This window comes from Hypanus sabinus, chromosome 3 (genome assembly GCF_030144855.1).
Source record: "Hypanus sabinus isolate sHypSab1 chromosome 3, sHypSab1.hap1, whole genome shotgun sequence".
In the NCBI taxonomy this organism is placed as follows: Eukaryota; Metazoa; Chordata; class Chondrichthyes; order Myliobatiformes; family Dasyatidae; genus Hypanus; species Hypanus sabinus.
Genome location: NC_082708.1, coordinates 65,345,235 through 65,361,980, shown reverse-complemented (window position 1 = coordinate 65,361,980; position 16,746 = coordinate 65,345,235). Strand labels below are relative to the sequence as shown.

Here is a 16,746-nt window from a genome sequence, read left to right as displayed (position 1 = left end):
GTTTAGTAGACAGTAAATTAAATGTGGGGAAAAAGAATGAAAAGTTTTTGTTCCATCTTGGAGGGGCTTCAGCTTGGGGGCTGGGGTGGGAATGTGATTTTTTTTTTTGTTTTGGAGTTGGAAATTAGGGCTAGAATTTTTAATATGCTATTTAATTGATTTCTGCTTCATCTTAAAATAGTCCTTAAAATAATTGAACCTTTGACCTGCAGTTACTAAGACTTGATAAACATTTTTTTAATGTGCAGATACAAAGATTAATCTTACTGGTAATAAAATTATCGGACCTGTGAAGTTGACCTCTGGAGTTAACCTTTAGTCACATTCAGTGACTCCTTCAATTCAATTTGAAAGCAAATTTTGTTGGCTGTATTTTTTTAGGGTATGATGCCAGATCAACAATCAACCAATTGATACAAGTGCCCCAGCTGCCAACTCAAATGCCAGCAACAGTACAGATAGACATTGTTTGACTTATCTAAAAATGGCCTTGTGAACCCAAACAACAGTATCTCAACTGGAAAGTGTGCCAGTTAACAAAATGACGTAGCAGCTTTTTAATGTGAGAAAATGTGCCAGTTATTCATGTCGTTAGCACTGACAGCTATTTACTTTTACTCTGTAGAGATCATTCATTTCCCATTAACAGGACAGGCTTTTTTCTTGATGGGGATAGAGTTGATCCAAATCTAACATTGGTTTAAGTATACAGTTTCAATGCACCATTTCATGGGTCTTCCAATGTATAGAACAGGTGCAAAAGAGTAGAATTGCTAGTTGTTTATCTGCCAACAGTGCCTTCACAGCAGAAGTTGTTTAAGTCGCAATGTAAACTGAATGCAGATACTGCTGTGAAGAATACTGCGGGATCAGGATTAAATAGTCACTGTATCCTCTTTTTGTCATCTGTCAAAAGTTTTTTTTGTATGGAAGAAAGCAATTGAAGATTGTACAGCCTCTTGACTAGGATTGCCGTCTTTAGTTTTATAAATGCTTGCTTGTTCTTCAATGAATGCGTCTTTCTCCTTTTTTGTTGCTGCAATTAAGTGATTGTGATTTCATAAAATGTAATATTTTCTTTGAGCACAAGATGTTGCTATGTGAAATGTCTTAATGTATTAATATTTAATTCATTGAAACATTTTAAAATCAGCTTTCAGAATGTATAGTGTCTAATTTGCTGTTGATTTTATAATCATTAGCAATTGCATGCACATATTCCTGTCTTCTGCAAGTGACCCCCGGCAGATAACTAATTTCACAAACTACAATAATGCTTGTACCTTGATGATTGATTTCATAAAAGATGAAGGAAATTTTCTGAAGACTCAAGATTTCACTCTAAACCCATCCTACTCATATTTAGAAATGCTGATTGAACTTTGGCCATGGTGGATTCCTTCTGGTAAGAAAGAAGGTGTGGGGGGGGGGGGTTAATTTCAGATTGTGAAGCATATTTTACTAATAGTTACACATGTTTTCCACTCATATGTTATTTGTATCCTTGACAATTATTGTGAAAAAAGTCAGGTTTAACTTGATAAGGAAGTTGTAATGATTTGGGTGGGGTTAATTGGATGAACACATGACAGCCCAAACAATCCATGTAGTATTTGCATTCCACATGAGAAAATTTGTAATCGTTTTCTCATTTGTCTTTATTACTTCCTCATTGATCCACATTACAAATCTATCTTGAATATTGATAGTTTCTTCCTTGGCCATTGATCTTCAAAGTGAATGTCATGGCAACGTAACTGAAGCACTTTCATATACTCTCAGCTCCAAATCTCTTGTATCTGTGGTGCTTGTCTCATTTGGTTAGTCTCTTGTCATACTTTCATCAAAGTAAATATGCCCCTGACCTCTCTTATTTGTGCAATTGTCTCTATTAATAAATCCCCACTAAAATTTTACATTAATTATTCCCTTCATCTCTTGGCATTTAAGCAGACATACAATTTGTTACCAGAATTGTTTGGAGCTATTCAGCCCTACTCTTATTTCACAAAGTGTCAGACTGTCCCATTTTTCCAGTTTCTTCTGGAATATGAATGTTATCCTAGCTAGTTTTCTCCACAACATACTATCTTAATCCCATTGTCTGTGCCCTTTCCACTTTCTAGAAACAACTGTGAAGAATCCATGATGGACAATAAGAATAAGATCATGTTCTACTCCTTCACCATGACCACCAACTTGCATTCTTGTTCTAAAGTTGAATATTTCTCTAATTTTTCTCCCATCTCTGCACGTCTGCACAGCCCAAACTGTCTTTTTTTTTGGCTGTACACTGGAATTTCTTGATTTTATGAAAGTATTTAATTTTTTTTCCAAATGCAGTTTTAAGCTGAATCTTGTAAATAGCAAAGACTGGGCAAAATGGATTTTGAACATAGTGTTCCTGTGGGCAGAGAGTTGTGTGCTATTCATCATAGTGAAAAATAGTTCCTTAAATTGAAGCATGTATTCTATGGAATCATTCTGTGGTGAAAATTCATTAATGTTTTTTGTATATTAAAGAATACCATACTAAACTACTGACTGTCCCCCAGATTTTCTTCCAGGGTCTGATGTCAACTGAGATTAACTTTGATTACTGTTCTGTTCCTCCACGCCATCTTTTCTAACTATTGTCCAAACTTCAGATTTGCTTTTCTCTTGACTGTGAATGTTTGTTGCATATTAAATTTGTTTCATGTATCACAAAACCCTTCAGAATCCTTCCAATCCAGCTCCCAGACACTTCTCTCCAGTTCCTTCCTTAGCTATAATACCAAAATAATTCTCATTAAAACCACCATTGTTACCACGTAATTATGAAAAATAGAAATTGCCTTATTCACCCTTAAATTGTCTTAGGCCTTACATAGTTAACCCTGCCAATGTCCCTTCCTTGATGTCTGGCTGGTGGGACTACATCCAATGTTAATGTTATGTTTGGAGTCCTGCAAAGAACTAAGCTTGGCTGTCCTAATTTCCATGAGTTGGCCCATCAGGAATGTCATGAAACAAATGTATCTGCTGATTCTACCTAGTATTTCTTCACTTTTCTTTTCACATTCCATTCTGGCTACTGAAATGCATCTGACATCCAATACTGGAAGAACAGGGGAATAACTTTCCAAAAATGTCAGAAAGGCCAAAGCCATAATATTGGCTTCAAGCTTCTTTCCTTGACTACCCATTCTGTTCTTCTGCCAGGCACTGAATGGGACATTTTCTTACCTTGCAGTAATTTCTTGACCCCACAACAAACTTCAGACCATGTTTCCTCCTTGTCAAATCAGATTATTTTAATCTTTGTAATGCTGTATACTGTCTGACCTTAAGACCTCTGTCTGCTGCTGGTGCCCTCATCTGTCTTATTATTTCTAGGCTTGACAATTTCAATGGATTACTGTTTCTCGGTGTTTTGCCTCTTGTGTATCTGAAGTTATCGTAACTATTTATGTACTAACTTGCAACAAAATTTATATACCATCTTGTAATTAGGTTTGACATTTACTTGAGAAATGTTTCAATAATGCCTCTGGTCTTTGTGGCTAAGCACAACTCAAACATTTATGAATTTATCCATACTATCCCTTGGCCTTAATAGTCACATATTTACAAGTACTGTTTGTAAACCTGATCGTCTTCCTCAGGCACAAGTTAGTCAATGACGTGTCCCCTCTTGACATCTCTTTATATACCCTCTCAAGTGAGCAGGGAATGGGCAGAGCTTAATGCTCAGTCCTGATTGGCTGGATCTGAATTGCCTGTTCCTGATTGGTTTGTTTGAATGAATTGCTAATTTTTAAGGCCAAACCCTCTTTGGGAATGTGTGGTCCCAGTCTGGAGCTATCTTTACAATAGAATCATAGAACATTACAGCACAGCTCTTAGGAACTACAGTTAGGTCCCCCACGTGCTCCATCACAAGTGATTTCCTAATCTATCTCTTGTAGGCATTTATCCTGTGCAAACATGGTCAGGAAAAATCAGAGGCATTTTTAACACATTTAAACAATCAGAACAAGCCCATACAGTTTACCGTGGAAGTAGAAAGTGAGGGTACTTCACCATTTTCAGATGTTATGATAAAACAGATGGTAGACAAGCGTGAGTTAAATGTTACAGGAAGATTTGCACAGACCCGTACCTGAATTTCCAGTTAAATCATCCAAAGAAGATATTGCTTGGCATTGTGTGAGGCATGGCACTAAGAACCTTGTGCACAACTAGAGCTGCAAAGGAGGAAGCGTACAAGAAGATCAGAAAAGCATTCAAGAAAAATGGCTACCCAAATGCACATACTGCAAAAGGAATGGGGTGCAACACAACACCACAACAAAAAACCTCCAGATAAAAATGGTTATTGTGCCAAAGAGTGGCAGCTTAACTGAAAAGCTGAGACGAATTTGCTGAAAATATGGTGTCCAGTTAATAGCAAAAAGTGAGGACACAATTAGAAAAAGGCTAATCAAAGTGCCACCCGGAAGACCTTTTTAAAAAAAAAACTGTCAGGGAATTATGTACTATACTCCATATTTCTATCACCATGCCAAGAAATACATAATGGTGAGACTGGAAGGCCATTGAAGACCAGGATAGCAGAACGTAAGTAGAATTGCTGAACAGTACCTATTGTGCTCATGTCAACCAAGGTTTGATGAGGCCGATATCCTTGGCAAGGAAGAGAATGCCTACAAAAGAAAGATCAGGGAACCACAAGAAATGGAGCATGTGGGGGACCTAAATGTAAGTTACAAGATTGGAGAGATAGCTCCAGTCTGGGACTACACATTCCAAAAGAGAGTATGGCCCTTAAAAAAAGACCAATCAGAACAAGGCCAATTCAAATTAACCAATCAGGAATGGGCAATTCAGATCCAGCCAATCAAGATTGAGCATTAATCCCTGCCCATGCCCTGATCACTCAAGAGGTGTCTCCAGAGGACTGGTCTTTACTGTTGAAATGTTGCAATCAGTATTTGTAAGTATGTGACTGTTAAAGCCAAAGGATAGTGTGGATAGATTTGATAACCAGTCACAAAGCATCCATAGTCAGTTATTTATAAATTCACAGAAGACACGAGGCATACAGGACTGAGATAGAACAGCTAATTGAGTGGTATTGCTGCAACAGCCTAGCACTAAATGTCATCAAGAGCAAGAAAATGATTGTGGACTTCAGAAAGGGGAAGTTGGGAGAACACACACCAGTCTTTGTTGAGGGATCGGTGGTAGAAAGAATGAGCAGCTTCAAGTTCTTGGATGTCGAAATCTCTTGTGATCTATCCTGAGCCTAACACGTTGATGCAATCACAGAGGAAAACTGGCATATCACCAAAGACTCTTGCATATTTCTACAATTGTACAGTGGAGAGCTTTTAGGCTAGTTGCATCACAGCCTGTACGGAGGCTCCTATGCCTACGATTGGGAGAGGCTGCAGAGGGCTGTAGACTGGGAATCATGGCCACAACTCTCCTCCTCAGAAAGTCAACATCCATCATTAAGAACCCTTGCTATCCAAGACCCAACCTCTTCTCGTTGTTACAGTCAGGGAAGCAGCATTGAGGAGCAATATTCAGTGATTCAGGAACAGCTTCTACCTCTGTCAGGTTTCTGAGTGAGCCATGAATCTATGAACACTACCTCATTATCCCTTTTTGTTGCACTAGTTACTTATTTCTTTGGATTGTGATGTTGATAAGGTCCCTGTTGGTCAGGGTCAACCATGGATGTTGCATCCGAGCTATTTAGATACACAAGCAAGGACACTATGATATGGAGAAAAAGCAGTTGCCCATGTTGCAAATTCCCCCTCTCCATGCATCTGATGAGCCCAAAGGAACATCAGAGTCCGATACAGTTTGGTACCAACAGCATCACAGGAATTGCCAGTCAGTGTGGAACTCAATGTAGGACTGCCTTAGGGACTGCAGGTCCGGATTTTTCCCTCAAGGTTTACTCCTGAAACCTTCTCCATGAGTAGGTATAGCTGCAAGGCAGCAAAGGTTTGAGATCAAAGTTTTTCTTTCGGGTGAGCTGCCAGTCCCGGCCTTCTGCCTAAAACGACTGGTTAAGCTGTCAGTAGCTTGCCTTTACACCTTGCTCTGTCAGTAGAAACATTTCCATGGAGCTTAGTAGCTAAGCCACATGTGAAGACCAGGAGCTGGATTGGTTGTCAGAGGCTATTTGAGGCATATGCAATTGGAAGCAATGGCAAAGTGTGAGCTTATACCCACTACCAACCCCAGCTATAAGCAACCTTAGGGAACCAAATGTGCTGCTACTACAAAACAACAAATTTCACATCATATAAGACAGTGATAATAGACTTCATTGATTTGGAGTATGACTATTAACTTGCAAGGAATGAAGTGTGAAGCCCAACACGTGCTGCAGTTGCTGCTGTAAGTTGCTCATGGCAATTGTTTTCTAGTTCATTAGCAGTTGGTGTCTCAGACCAAGAATTGTGAATTAATTAATTAATTGGCTAGGTAACAAAATAAACCTTGTGCACTGCCAGCAGATGACTGTATAGTTTATTTTTAATTATCTGACCACTGTTTACCTTTATAATTTTAAAGAGACCTGAAAGAAGGAAATTAATATATTTTGCTTGTGGATGGAAATCCATAATAAACAATCCGTGGCCATTTTATTAGGTACAGGAGTGGAACCCAACATGGTCTTCTGCTGTTGTAGGCCATCCACTTCACAGTTCAACATGTCTGTTCAGAGATTTTCTTCTGTACATCACTGTTGTAACACATGGTTATGAGTTACTGATGCCTTTTTGTTGGCTTGAACCAGTCTGGCCATTCTCTTCTGACCTCATTAACAAAGTGATACTCATTTATAGCACTGATTCTCACTGGATTTATTGTTTTTTTGCACCATTCTCTGGAGACTTGTGCACAAAAATCTCAGGAGATCAGTTTGAGATATCAAAACCTAATCATAAGACAATAAATGCAGGAGCAGAATTAGGCCATTTGGCCCATTGAGTTTGTTCTGCCATTTTAACATGTTTGATCCAATTTTTTACTCAGCCCCAATATTCTGTGTTCTCCCTGTATCCCTTCATGCCATGACCGATAAAGAATATATCAACCTTTGCCTTATATTTACTAAAAGACTTTGACTCCACAGCTGTCTGTGGCAAAGAATTCCACAGATTCACCACTCTCTGGCCAAAGAAATTCCTCCTCGCCTTTGTTCTTAAATGACACCCTTCTATTCTGAGGCTGTGTCCTCTGGTCTTGGACTCTCCCATCAGAGGAAACCTCCTCTCCACATCCACTCTATCAAGGCCTTCACCATTTGATAGATTTCAATGAGGTTACCCCTCATCCTTCTGAATTCTGTTGAATATATGCTTAGAGCCATCAAATACTCTTCAGATGACAAGGCATTCAGTCATGGAATTTATTTTCATGAACATCCTTTGAATCCTCTCTAGTTTCAGCACATCCTTTCTCAGCTAAGGGTCCCAAAACTGCTCTCAGTACTCTAAGTGAGGCCTCACCAGCTTTAGAAAGCTTCAATATTACATCCTTGCTTTTATATTCTAGTCCTCTTGAAATTAATGCTAATATTACATTTGCCTTCCTCACCACAGACTCAGCAAATTAACCTTTAGGGAATCCTGCACAAGGATTTCCAAGTCCCTTTGCCCATCAGTTTTTGTATTTTCTCTACATTTAGAAAATAGTCAACCCTTTCATTTCCTCTACCACAGTGCATGACCATGCACTTTCCAACAGTGTTCGATCAGCCACTTCTTTGCTCCTTCTACTAATCTAAGTCCTTCCGTAGCCTCTCTACTTCCTCAAAACTACCTGCCCCTCCACCTATCTTCATATTGTCTGCAGACTTTGTAACAAAATCAATTCCATCAATTCCATCATCCAAATCATTGACATATAATGTAAAAAGAATTGGTCCCAACACTGACCCCTACAGAAGACCACTAGTTGCCCGCAGCCAGTCAGAAAAGGCTCCCTTTATTCCCACACTTTACCTCCTGCTAATCAGCCACTGCTTTATCCATGCTAGAATCTTTCCTGTAATGCCATCTACTTTGGTAGCATCTTAAGTAGCCTCATGTGGCATCTTGTCAAAGGCCTTCTGAAAATCCAAGTACACATCAACCAATTCTTCTTTGTCTATCCTGCTTGTTACTACTTCAAAGAATTCCTTTCTTTTTAAATCTTTTTATTAATTTTTAAACAAACATAAATGAAACATGAACACAGAGTTTGAGAGTACATAATTAATAGTTTAAAGTATAAATACAAATAGATGATAATCCATATATAATAACCTCCCAAACTCATAGTAGTTATGAAAAATGGAGTATCTAAAAAAATGAGTTTTAGGCAAATTATATTTATTAGATAGCTGTTCAAAGAACATAAAACTGTTATCTAAAAATAGATCACGAAAACATGTTGTACCTTTTATTTTCCATTATACAAAGGCTTGATCCATAAAAGAAGGCCATTATAAAAAAAAGTTAGATATAATAGAGCTTGATAAGATAAACTTATTCAAGCCAAAGAATTTACAAAATTGAAACCATATTCGTAATGTATGTTTAACTATGGGATTAGTTATTTGTTTATTTAATTTAGATAAAGCAAAAGGAAGCAAAGATCCTAAAATAGAAAATAATGAAAAGTTTTGTACAGATTTATATTCTAAATTTATCCATTGTGGGCAAGATGCTATAATCGATTCTTGTGTCCAAAATATTAAATATCGAATATATTAACTGCCCAATAGTAAAATCTCAGGTTTGGCAAAGTCAAACCACCCTCCTTCTTAGGCTTCTGTAAATATTTTTTACTTAGTCTCGGATTTTTATTCTGCCACACATACAAGGTTATTTTGAAGTCAATAATATCAAAAAAGATTTGGGAATAAAAATTGGTAATGCTTGAAATAAATATAAAATATTTAATATAAAAATATAAAATATAAAAATACTATCCAAAGAATTCCAACAGATTTATTAGGCAAGATTTTCCCTTGAGGAAACCATGCTGGATATATCCTATTTTATTATGTACTTCCAAGTATCCTGAGAGCTAATCCTTAATAATGGACTCAATTCTTCCCAACCACTGAGGTCAGGCTAACTGGTCTATAGTTCCCTTTCTTCCTTTCTCCCTTCTTGAAGAGTGGAGTAACGTTTACAATTTTCCAGTCTTCTGGAATCATTCCAGAATGTAGTAATTCTTGAATCAACATGACTAGTGCCTCTGTGGTCTCTTTAGCCACCACTTTCAGAACTCGTACACCATCTGGTCCAGTTGACTTGCCTACCTTCAGACCATTCAGTTTCCCAAGACCCTTCATTCTAGTTATGGTAATTATACACTTCATGTCCCCTGCCAACTGAAACTTCCACCATACCATTAGTGTCATCCACATAGAAGACTGATGCAAAATACTCATTCATTTTGTCTACTATTTCCTTGTCCCCTATTTCTACCTCTCCAGCATTGTTTTTCCAGCAGCTGATATCTAATCTCGTCTCTTTTACACTAGGTTTCTGAAGGAACTTTTCACATCCTCCAAGATTACTGTCTGGCTTACTTTATTATTCCATCTTTACCTTAATGACTTTTTAGTTGCCTTCCATTGGATTTTAAAAGCTTCCCAGTCCTCTAACTTCCCACTAATTTTTGCCTTGTTTGGCTTTTACGTTGGCCTTGACTTCTCTTGTTATCCTCTGTTATGTCATCTTACCCTTCGAATACTTCCTCTTTGGGAGGTATATATCCTGTGCCTTCTGAATTGCTTCCAGAAATTCCAGTCATTGTTGCTCTGCTGTCATCCCTGCCAGTGTTCTTTTCCAATCAATTCTGGGCAACTCCTCTCTCATGCCTCTGTAATTCCCTTTTATTCCACTGTAATACTGATACATCTGACTTTAGCTTCTCAGACTTCGGAGTGAATTTGATCATATGATTACTTGCTCCTATGGGTTCTTTTACCTTAAGCTCTCTAATAAGTTCTGGTTCATTGCACAACATCCAATCCGGAATAGCTGATCTCCTAGTAGGCTCAAACGCAAGCTGCTCTAAAAAGCCAAGTCATAGGCATCCCATCCTGGAATCCAGCACTAATCTGATTTTCCCAAATTACCTTCATATTGAAATGTCCCATGACTATTGCAACATTGCTCTTTTGATGTGTTTTTAAATTTCCCATTGTAATTTGTAGATCACATCCTTACTCCTGTTTTGGGTCTGTCTACAACTCCCATCAGGGTCTTTTTGCCCTTGCAATTCTTTTGCTCCATCTGCAATGATTCATCTCCAAACTCTAGGTCACTCTTTCAGATGATTTGATTTCATGTTTTACCAACAGAGCAACGCCACCCCCTCTTGAATTTCTGCCTGTCTTCTCAATACAATGTATATCTCTGGACATTAAGCTCCCAGCTGCAATCTTCTTTCAGTCATGATTCAGTGATGCCTACGTCATCATACATGCCAAACTGCAACTGTACTACAAGTCCATCTACCTTATTTCATGTACTGTGCACATTCAAATAATACACCTTCAGTTCTGTATTCACTGTTTTTGATTTTGTCTGCCATTTACATTGAAACTCATCCTACTGACTGCAATTATGCCCCATCATCAGCCCCTCCTCACCACCCATGGCCTCTGTTTGTAAACCAACCACCTCATTTTCAGCACAATCATCAGCCCTTCCTGCGATACTTCTTACATTGAAAAATATGCAGCTTAGGACACGTCGCACCATGCTGTCCCTTTTGATTCCTGACTTTATCTGAGGTCTTACCAACATCTGCCTCCTCAACCTCTCCACTAACTGCTCTGACACTCAGGTTACCATTCCCTTATAACTCTAGTTTAAACCCCATCATGCAGCATTGGCAGACCTTCATGCTAGGATATTATTCCCTTCCCATTAGTATATTAATTCCCCAGTGATCCAAAAGTCATATGCCCTCTCTCCTACACCAACTCCATAGCCACCTATTAAACTGAATAACCTTTCTAGCTCTAGGTTCACTAGTACGTGCATCAAGTAGCAATCCTGAGATACAACCCTGGAGGTCCTGCCCTTTAACTTAGCACCTAACTCACTGAGCTCTCTCTGTAGAACCTCATCACCTGTCATACCCATGTCTTTGGTGCCTACATGGTACCACTTAAGAATGCTGAGGACTTGATCCAAGGTATCCTGGACCCAGCACCCAGGAGGCAACATACTATCGGAATCTCGTTCTTGCCCACAGAACATTCTGTCTGTTCCTCTAATTAACAGATCCCCTAACACCATGTCATGCCTCTTTCTTCCTGCCCCCCCCACTCCTTCTGAGTCACAGAGCCAGGCTCAGTGCCAGAGACCTGACCAACTGGCTCCTTAACCCCTTTCCTTCTCTTGACTGTTACCCAGTCTTGGGTCCTGCAACTACCTCTCAATTTCTCCCATCTATCACCCCCACAGAGTGTTGAAAGTTGCAGCTGGATGCACTTCTTGCATTTTCAGTCATCTGGGACACTAGAGGTCTGCTTTCCTTCCCGCATTCCACTATTCTGCCTGGCATCTTTGCTGCTGTAATTAAGCAGATATAAAGGAAGAAAGGAGAAAAAGAAATTTAACCTTGTGCATTTTTTTCCTGCCTTTTCTGATTGAAGCCTCAAGATCACCACTGACTCTTTATCGAGTAATTACTCCATGGTAAAAGTCACTTGGATCACATTTCTTCCCCCATTCTAAATCAAAATCAAAAAACATAGGATAAGATATTAATATCCTTTATGCTAATGGGTCATGAGCACTTACTCGAGATTGCCTTGATGTTGGGAGTGTCACAAAGTTAACATGCAGGGGTTTTCAAACAGGCACCCTCTTTCCTCGAAGTTTCATCGATTAGCCCAGTACATCTGATTCTGGTGTCCCAGAGTCATCCCCCTCCCGATGTGTTTTCTCACTCTCTTAATGCTGTCTTGGAGCCCAGGAGAGGTCTCTTTGCTTGATCCAAAGCCGATGACTGCTTCTTTCCACAGCCTCTGATGGTTTGCCGTAGAGCCTGACTTTGGATCCCTAGTCCTTCAGCAATTTGATGGTGCATGTGGCTCTCAGTCCCCTACAACCTACTTCCACAGTGGAAACATTGATTTTCCAGTCCCGTTGCTGAGCTTCAGCTGCTAGATCTGCATAGCATAGCCTCTGAATCCTCCCACAGGACTGAACAATAATTCTTGACCGTGTCTATATGCTTTTATGCATTGAGTTGCTGCTACATGATTGGCTAATAAGATGTTTGCATGTAACTAGCACACGTACCTAATAAAGTGGCCACTGCTTTTTGACTAGTTGCTAGCTTTTTGACTATTAATAGTCTGACTGTTGTGCAGTGACTTGGTCTGTGAGATGCGTCTATCTTTAGCAAGGAAAAAGCTTGCAAATTTTGAGTGCTTTATTGTAAGTGCAAGGTCATGCAAACCACTTAACATACAATGAATTACTGAGGAGTAGAGTCATCAAGGAGGTTAGCTAGGTTTATCAAATAGTTCTTGTTTTGCAATTGCTTTTTTCAACTGCAGAAATAGATCACCATACACAGAGGGCTGGGATGAGATTTCATCTGCCTGAACCTGCTCTGAATCAACTTTGCATTCCTATGTATGTGCATTTATTGATAAATGGGTGCAATTGGTTCATAGATTGTTTCTACATTTTAAATTGTTGAGTTTTTGTGTGCTGCAATGAATTTTTGCAATATTTGTCAAATTCCCTGATACTAAATTGTTCCCTTAAGCAGGTTGTCATCTTGGTTTAAGCATACTCTCCTTCCTATAATCTACTTGTAGTTGTAATGAAGATGTGCCTTTTTTCCTTTTTTAGTTTAGCATCTTGCAGCCTCCGATCTGATGTTGTTCGTCTCGTCAGATCTATCTCGCCAGAGTTGCCAAGTTTGTCTAAACTGGTTGTAAATCATGATTCTGCGATACCGTTCTTCATCATAAGATGTATTTCTTGTTTATTCGTCTTACTTTCCCTTTGTTTTGACTTTGCCTTGTATTGTTGCTCTAAGTTCTATACCGTTGGTGCTTTTTTTGTCACTCTCTACTTTCTGTTATTCTGTATTTGCTGCTACTTTAAAAAAATTTTTTGTGTTCAGATAAAACTGTGAACCGATGATCTTTTAATGGTGCTTTCCATAGATCAGGGGTCACCAACCTTTTTTGCACCGCTGTCCGGTTTAATATTGACAATATTCTTGCGGACTGGCCGGCGGCGGGGTGTTGAGGATGACTGGAATACAGCGATAAGGTGGTTCCTTATATCCAGTCTATTCCGCAATTTAGTTTATGTGGCTATCAGCACTTGCTTCTGTCCCGCTTGTTCACGTTTTTTTCCGCTCAAAAAACTCAACGGGTTTGTCTTCAAGTGCAGGATGCTTGGACTCAAGGTACCGAAGCAGTTTTGAGGGCTTCATTGCCTCATTAGAGAGCCTCTAGGCCTGAACTCCAGCTTCCTGCTGTCCTGCTGCCAGATGCCTTGGCCAGGTGCGGCTGGTCATGGGTGGGGTGAGAGGACAATGTCAGGGTTGGAGGTCCCTGTGCCAGGGCCGCGGCAGTCACAATCCTGAGAGAGTGACCAACCAAGTGAGGAGTGCAACAGGGCGCGTGCCCCCCCCCCCCCCCCCCCGTAGGTAGGTAGGATCTATCGGTGGACAAAAGTTTGGCTCGAGGGATGATTTTCAGTAGATTGCAGTGAGGTATCTGCTCTGCTACTTACGAAACCCTGAGCCCAACTTAGGTTGTCTGTGAATATTTTAGCACCGGGTTCCCCATGAACATTTGGTGTGCTAAACAGGTTTAGAGGTGGTGTCCATCTGTCCGCACTCCAGGCTAGTAGCAACGGCTCTTCCGCCGGCTGCGCGACGCCAACCAGTGATCCCTGGTGCGAGGGTATCACTGCGATTAGGGGATTGATGACCTTGCGTGCATTCAAGTTCAACAGTGGGTGTGACAGGGAATGAGGAAAGGTGCAACTGACACATAACGTTTCATATCGCCAAATCATATCATTTCCTTGCGGGCCAGTAGCACATGCTTTGCGGCCTGGTGGTTGGGGACCACTGCCATAGATGATGCTGAAGAGTTTCACATTTATGAAATTGGATGCAAAATTTTATCCATCTGGTTCTATTAATATTGTGGGTGAAGAGATAATGAAGCTGGTGGCAAGGGTTTGTAGATTGTGGCAGGAGCTGAAAATGTTGCATGTGATGTTTTCAAAATTGAATTGGGCCATCTTTGAAAGAATGTCAGGTGAGTGGTCAGGTGGAGAATGTGAGGTGGGAGAAGAACTGTGTCATCAGCATAGAGGTTTTTATATGTCGCTAAGGATGTTGCATAAGTGAGCAACTAGAAATTCTAAGGAATAATCCCAGGATGTTAGTAGTACAGCAGTTATATTTTGAACAGTTTAGATTATTTGATGCAATGAGTTAAGAAAGAATGGAGCCAAGCAACTTCTTTGTGAAGCTTTGGAGGAATTTGGTGCGGGAGGAATATGGGGTGTTGATCCCTGTTTTTTAAAAACCCAGATGTCACCGTTACAAGGAATTTGATTAGAGCCATTTTAGTATTCTTGTGTTTGCTTGGACTTTATAATGTGTAAATATTATAAACTAATGGCTTGTCTTTCATGATAATAATACAGTAGTTTTATTCGCAGTTGCAATATGTGAAGTGAGGTAACTAGTTTATCCATTACCATGACTCTCAAGTTGCAATTAAATAAATGGCCAAATAATTAGATTTCCTTTTACATTAATGTTGCTTCTCTTTGGGTATTGCCAAGGGATCTTTCAATTTGGTAAGGTGGTCAATATTTTCCGCAGTCAGTATATTTATGTAAAGATGTCTTTGTTTTATGTTATTCATTGTTAGTATCATTTCACGAATTATGCTGATGCAAGTAAGCGGTAATACCTTGAGAAAGTGGGTCAGGCCTGTCGTAAGATTTGCTCTAGCTGATATAAAATCTGGGAAGTTGTGTTTCTGCCTTTTGTTTCCCAATTTCTTAAAATTTTTAGACCTATCAAGTGACACACATGAAACTTGGCTAAACTGGTAGTTCCTTTCCTATGGTATACCTGTAACATTGACATTCCGATATAAGCACAAATGAGCTATTGCATTTTCTGTTCAAGTAGTGATTACAGTCGGTGTTCCATTGAATTGCGGGAAAGTTTGTTGACTTAGTTTAGAATAATCCTTAAATATTGGATAATATTTTAGACAAGGAGATCTTAAATATTCTTTTATCTTAGGCTTGTTTATGGTTCATAATGTATAATTTTCACTTTGGGAAACTAATAATCTATTTATGCTGTACACTGTAAACTGCTGCAAATGTTTAACTATAATTTGTATCTTAATGCCATATTAGAAACTAAGCAATTATAATTCACAAGTATAATAGACAGTGATTTTTAAAAAAATGGGACTGTGATGTATTGCAGATTTTATCTTTTTATTTATTGAGAGATAGCACAGAACATGTCTTTCTGGCCCTTCAAACCATGCCACCTAGCAATCCCCCAATTTAATCCTAGCCTAATCACGGGACAATGTACAATGACCAATTAACCTACCAGCCAGAAAGTGTTTGGAGTGTGGAAGAAGACCAGAGCGCCAAGAGGAAACCCACATGGCCATGGGAAGAACATACAAACCCCTTTTAGACAGCAGCTGGAATTGAACTGGGTTTGTTTGTGCTATAATGTGTTGTGCTAACCACTATGCCTCAGTTACAGGGTATTGGAGTTGCATTTTATACTACTGAGCTCCTTGCCTACAGTGTGAGTAGCTTAGTGAACTTGGGCTTGGAGTTAACAAGTTGGAATCTTAAAAGTTTGGGTATTACAAGATATTGGTAAGAAGGGGAAGTTGCGCAAAACTATCTTCCAAGAAGACCTTGTGTATCTGACATAAAACCGATGCAAAGTTGGTTAATGGAGCAGAGTATGACGATGAGGAAGCCATTGTATGGGGGCCTAGGAGCTGGTGTTGGATGGGCCTCCATATTTATGTAGGCTGTCTTGGCAAAAGCTAGAACTATAGGCATAGCTGCCAAATATTATCTGTTTGGAAATGGCAAAAAGCAGAATACTTTAATAGCTGAAGGATTTTAAGAGTTGAGTTGTCCTTGTGCACAAATCATTGAATTCTAACATGCAGGTACTGCAAGAATACTAGGAAGATAAAATATACGTGATTTTAATTGCAGGAAGATGTTTACATTCAAAATGGAATCACAGATTTTTGGATCAGAAAATCACGGTATGTGGATTTTACTAGAAAGTGAAACAGACAGAAGATCAGTTTCACGATCTTAACAAATGGCTCACTATGTGTGAGTGGGTGAATAGCCATTTCTTCTGTTTTTGTATCCTATTTTACGTGGAAGCTATAACCTGAGTAAATGTGATGAAGAAACTTACATTTTAGAGTAATTTTGGCTTATATTGTACTACTAGAGTGTAATCTCAGACCATAAAATAACACATTATGTCCAGATGATATCACAGAAGTAATCGGTGTTCATACTTGTTAATCCGGGAAGTGTCATTAACACTTCGGTTGAACTAGCCATGCAATAGAATTAAGCTGTTGCCAATGTTTCTTGAGAATGCAGTTATTATCCTCCATCAAACGACCTAAATTTTTTGGTGATCTTTCAGAAT

At 39.2% G+C, this 16,746-nt stretch overlaps 1 protein-coding gene across 34 annotated transcripts in view; it reads left to right on the top strand.

Moving 5' to 3' along the window:
* The window catches only part of picalma (phosphatidylinositol binding clathrin assembly protein a), a 136,743-nt gene that overhangs the window by 14,934 nt on the left and 105,063 nt on the right, over positions 1-16,746 (top strand). The window contains exon 2 of one of the 34 annotated variants that reach the window (XM_059964559.1): positions 16,290-16,342. The exons of the other annotated variants lie outside the window; for them this stretch is intronic. Within the exon in view, the coding sequence (XP_059820542.1) occupies positions 16,294-16,342 (49 nt within the window). The 5' untranslated portion in view covers positions 16,290-16,293. The remainder of the gene's footprint in view (positions 1-16,289; positions 16,343-16,746) is intronic. 34 annotated transcript variants of the gene reach the window in all.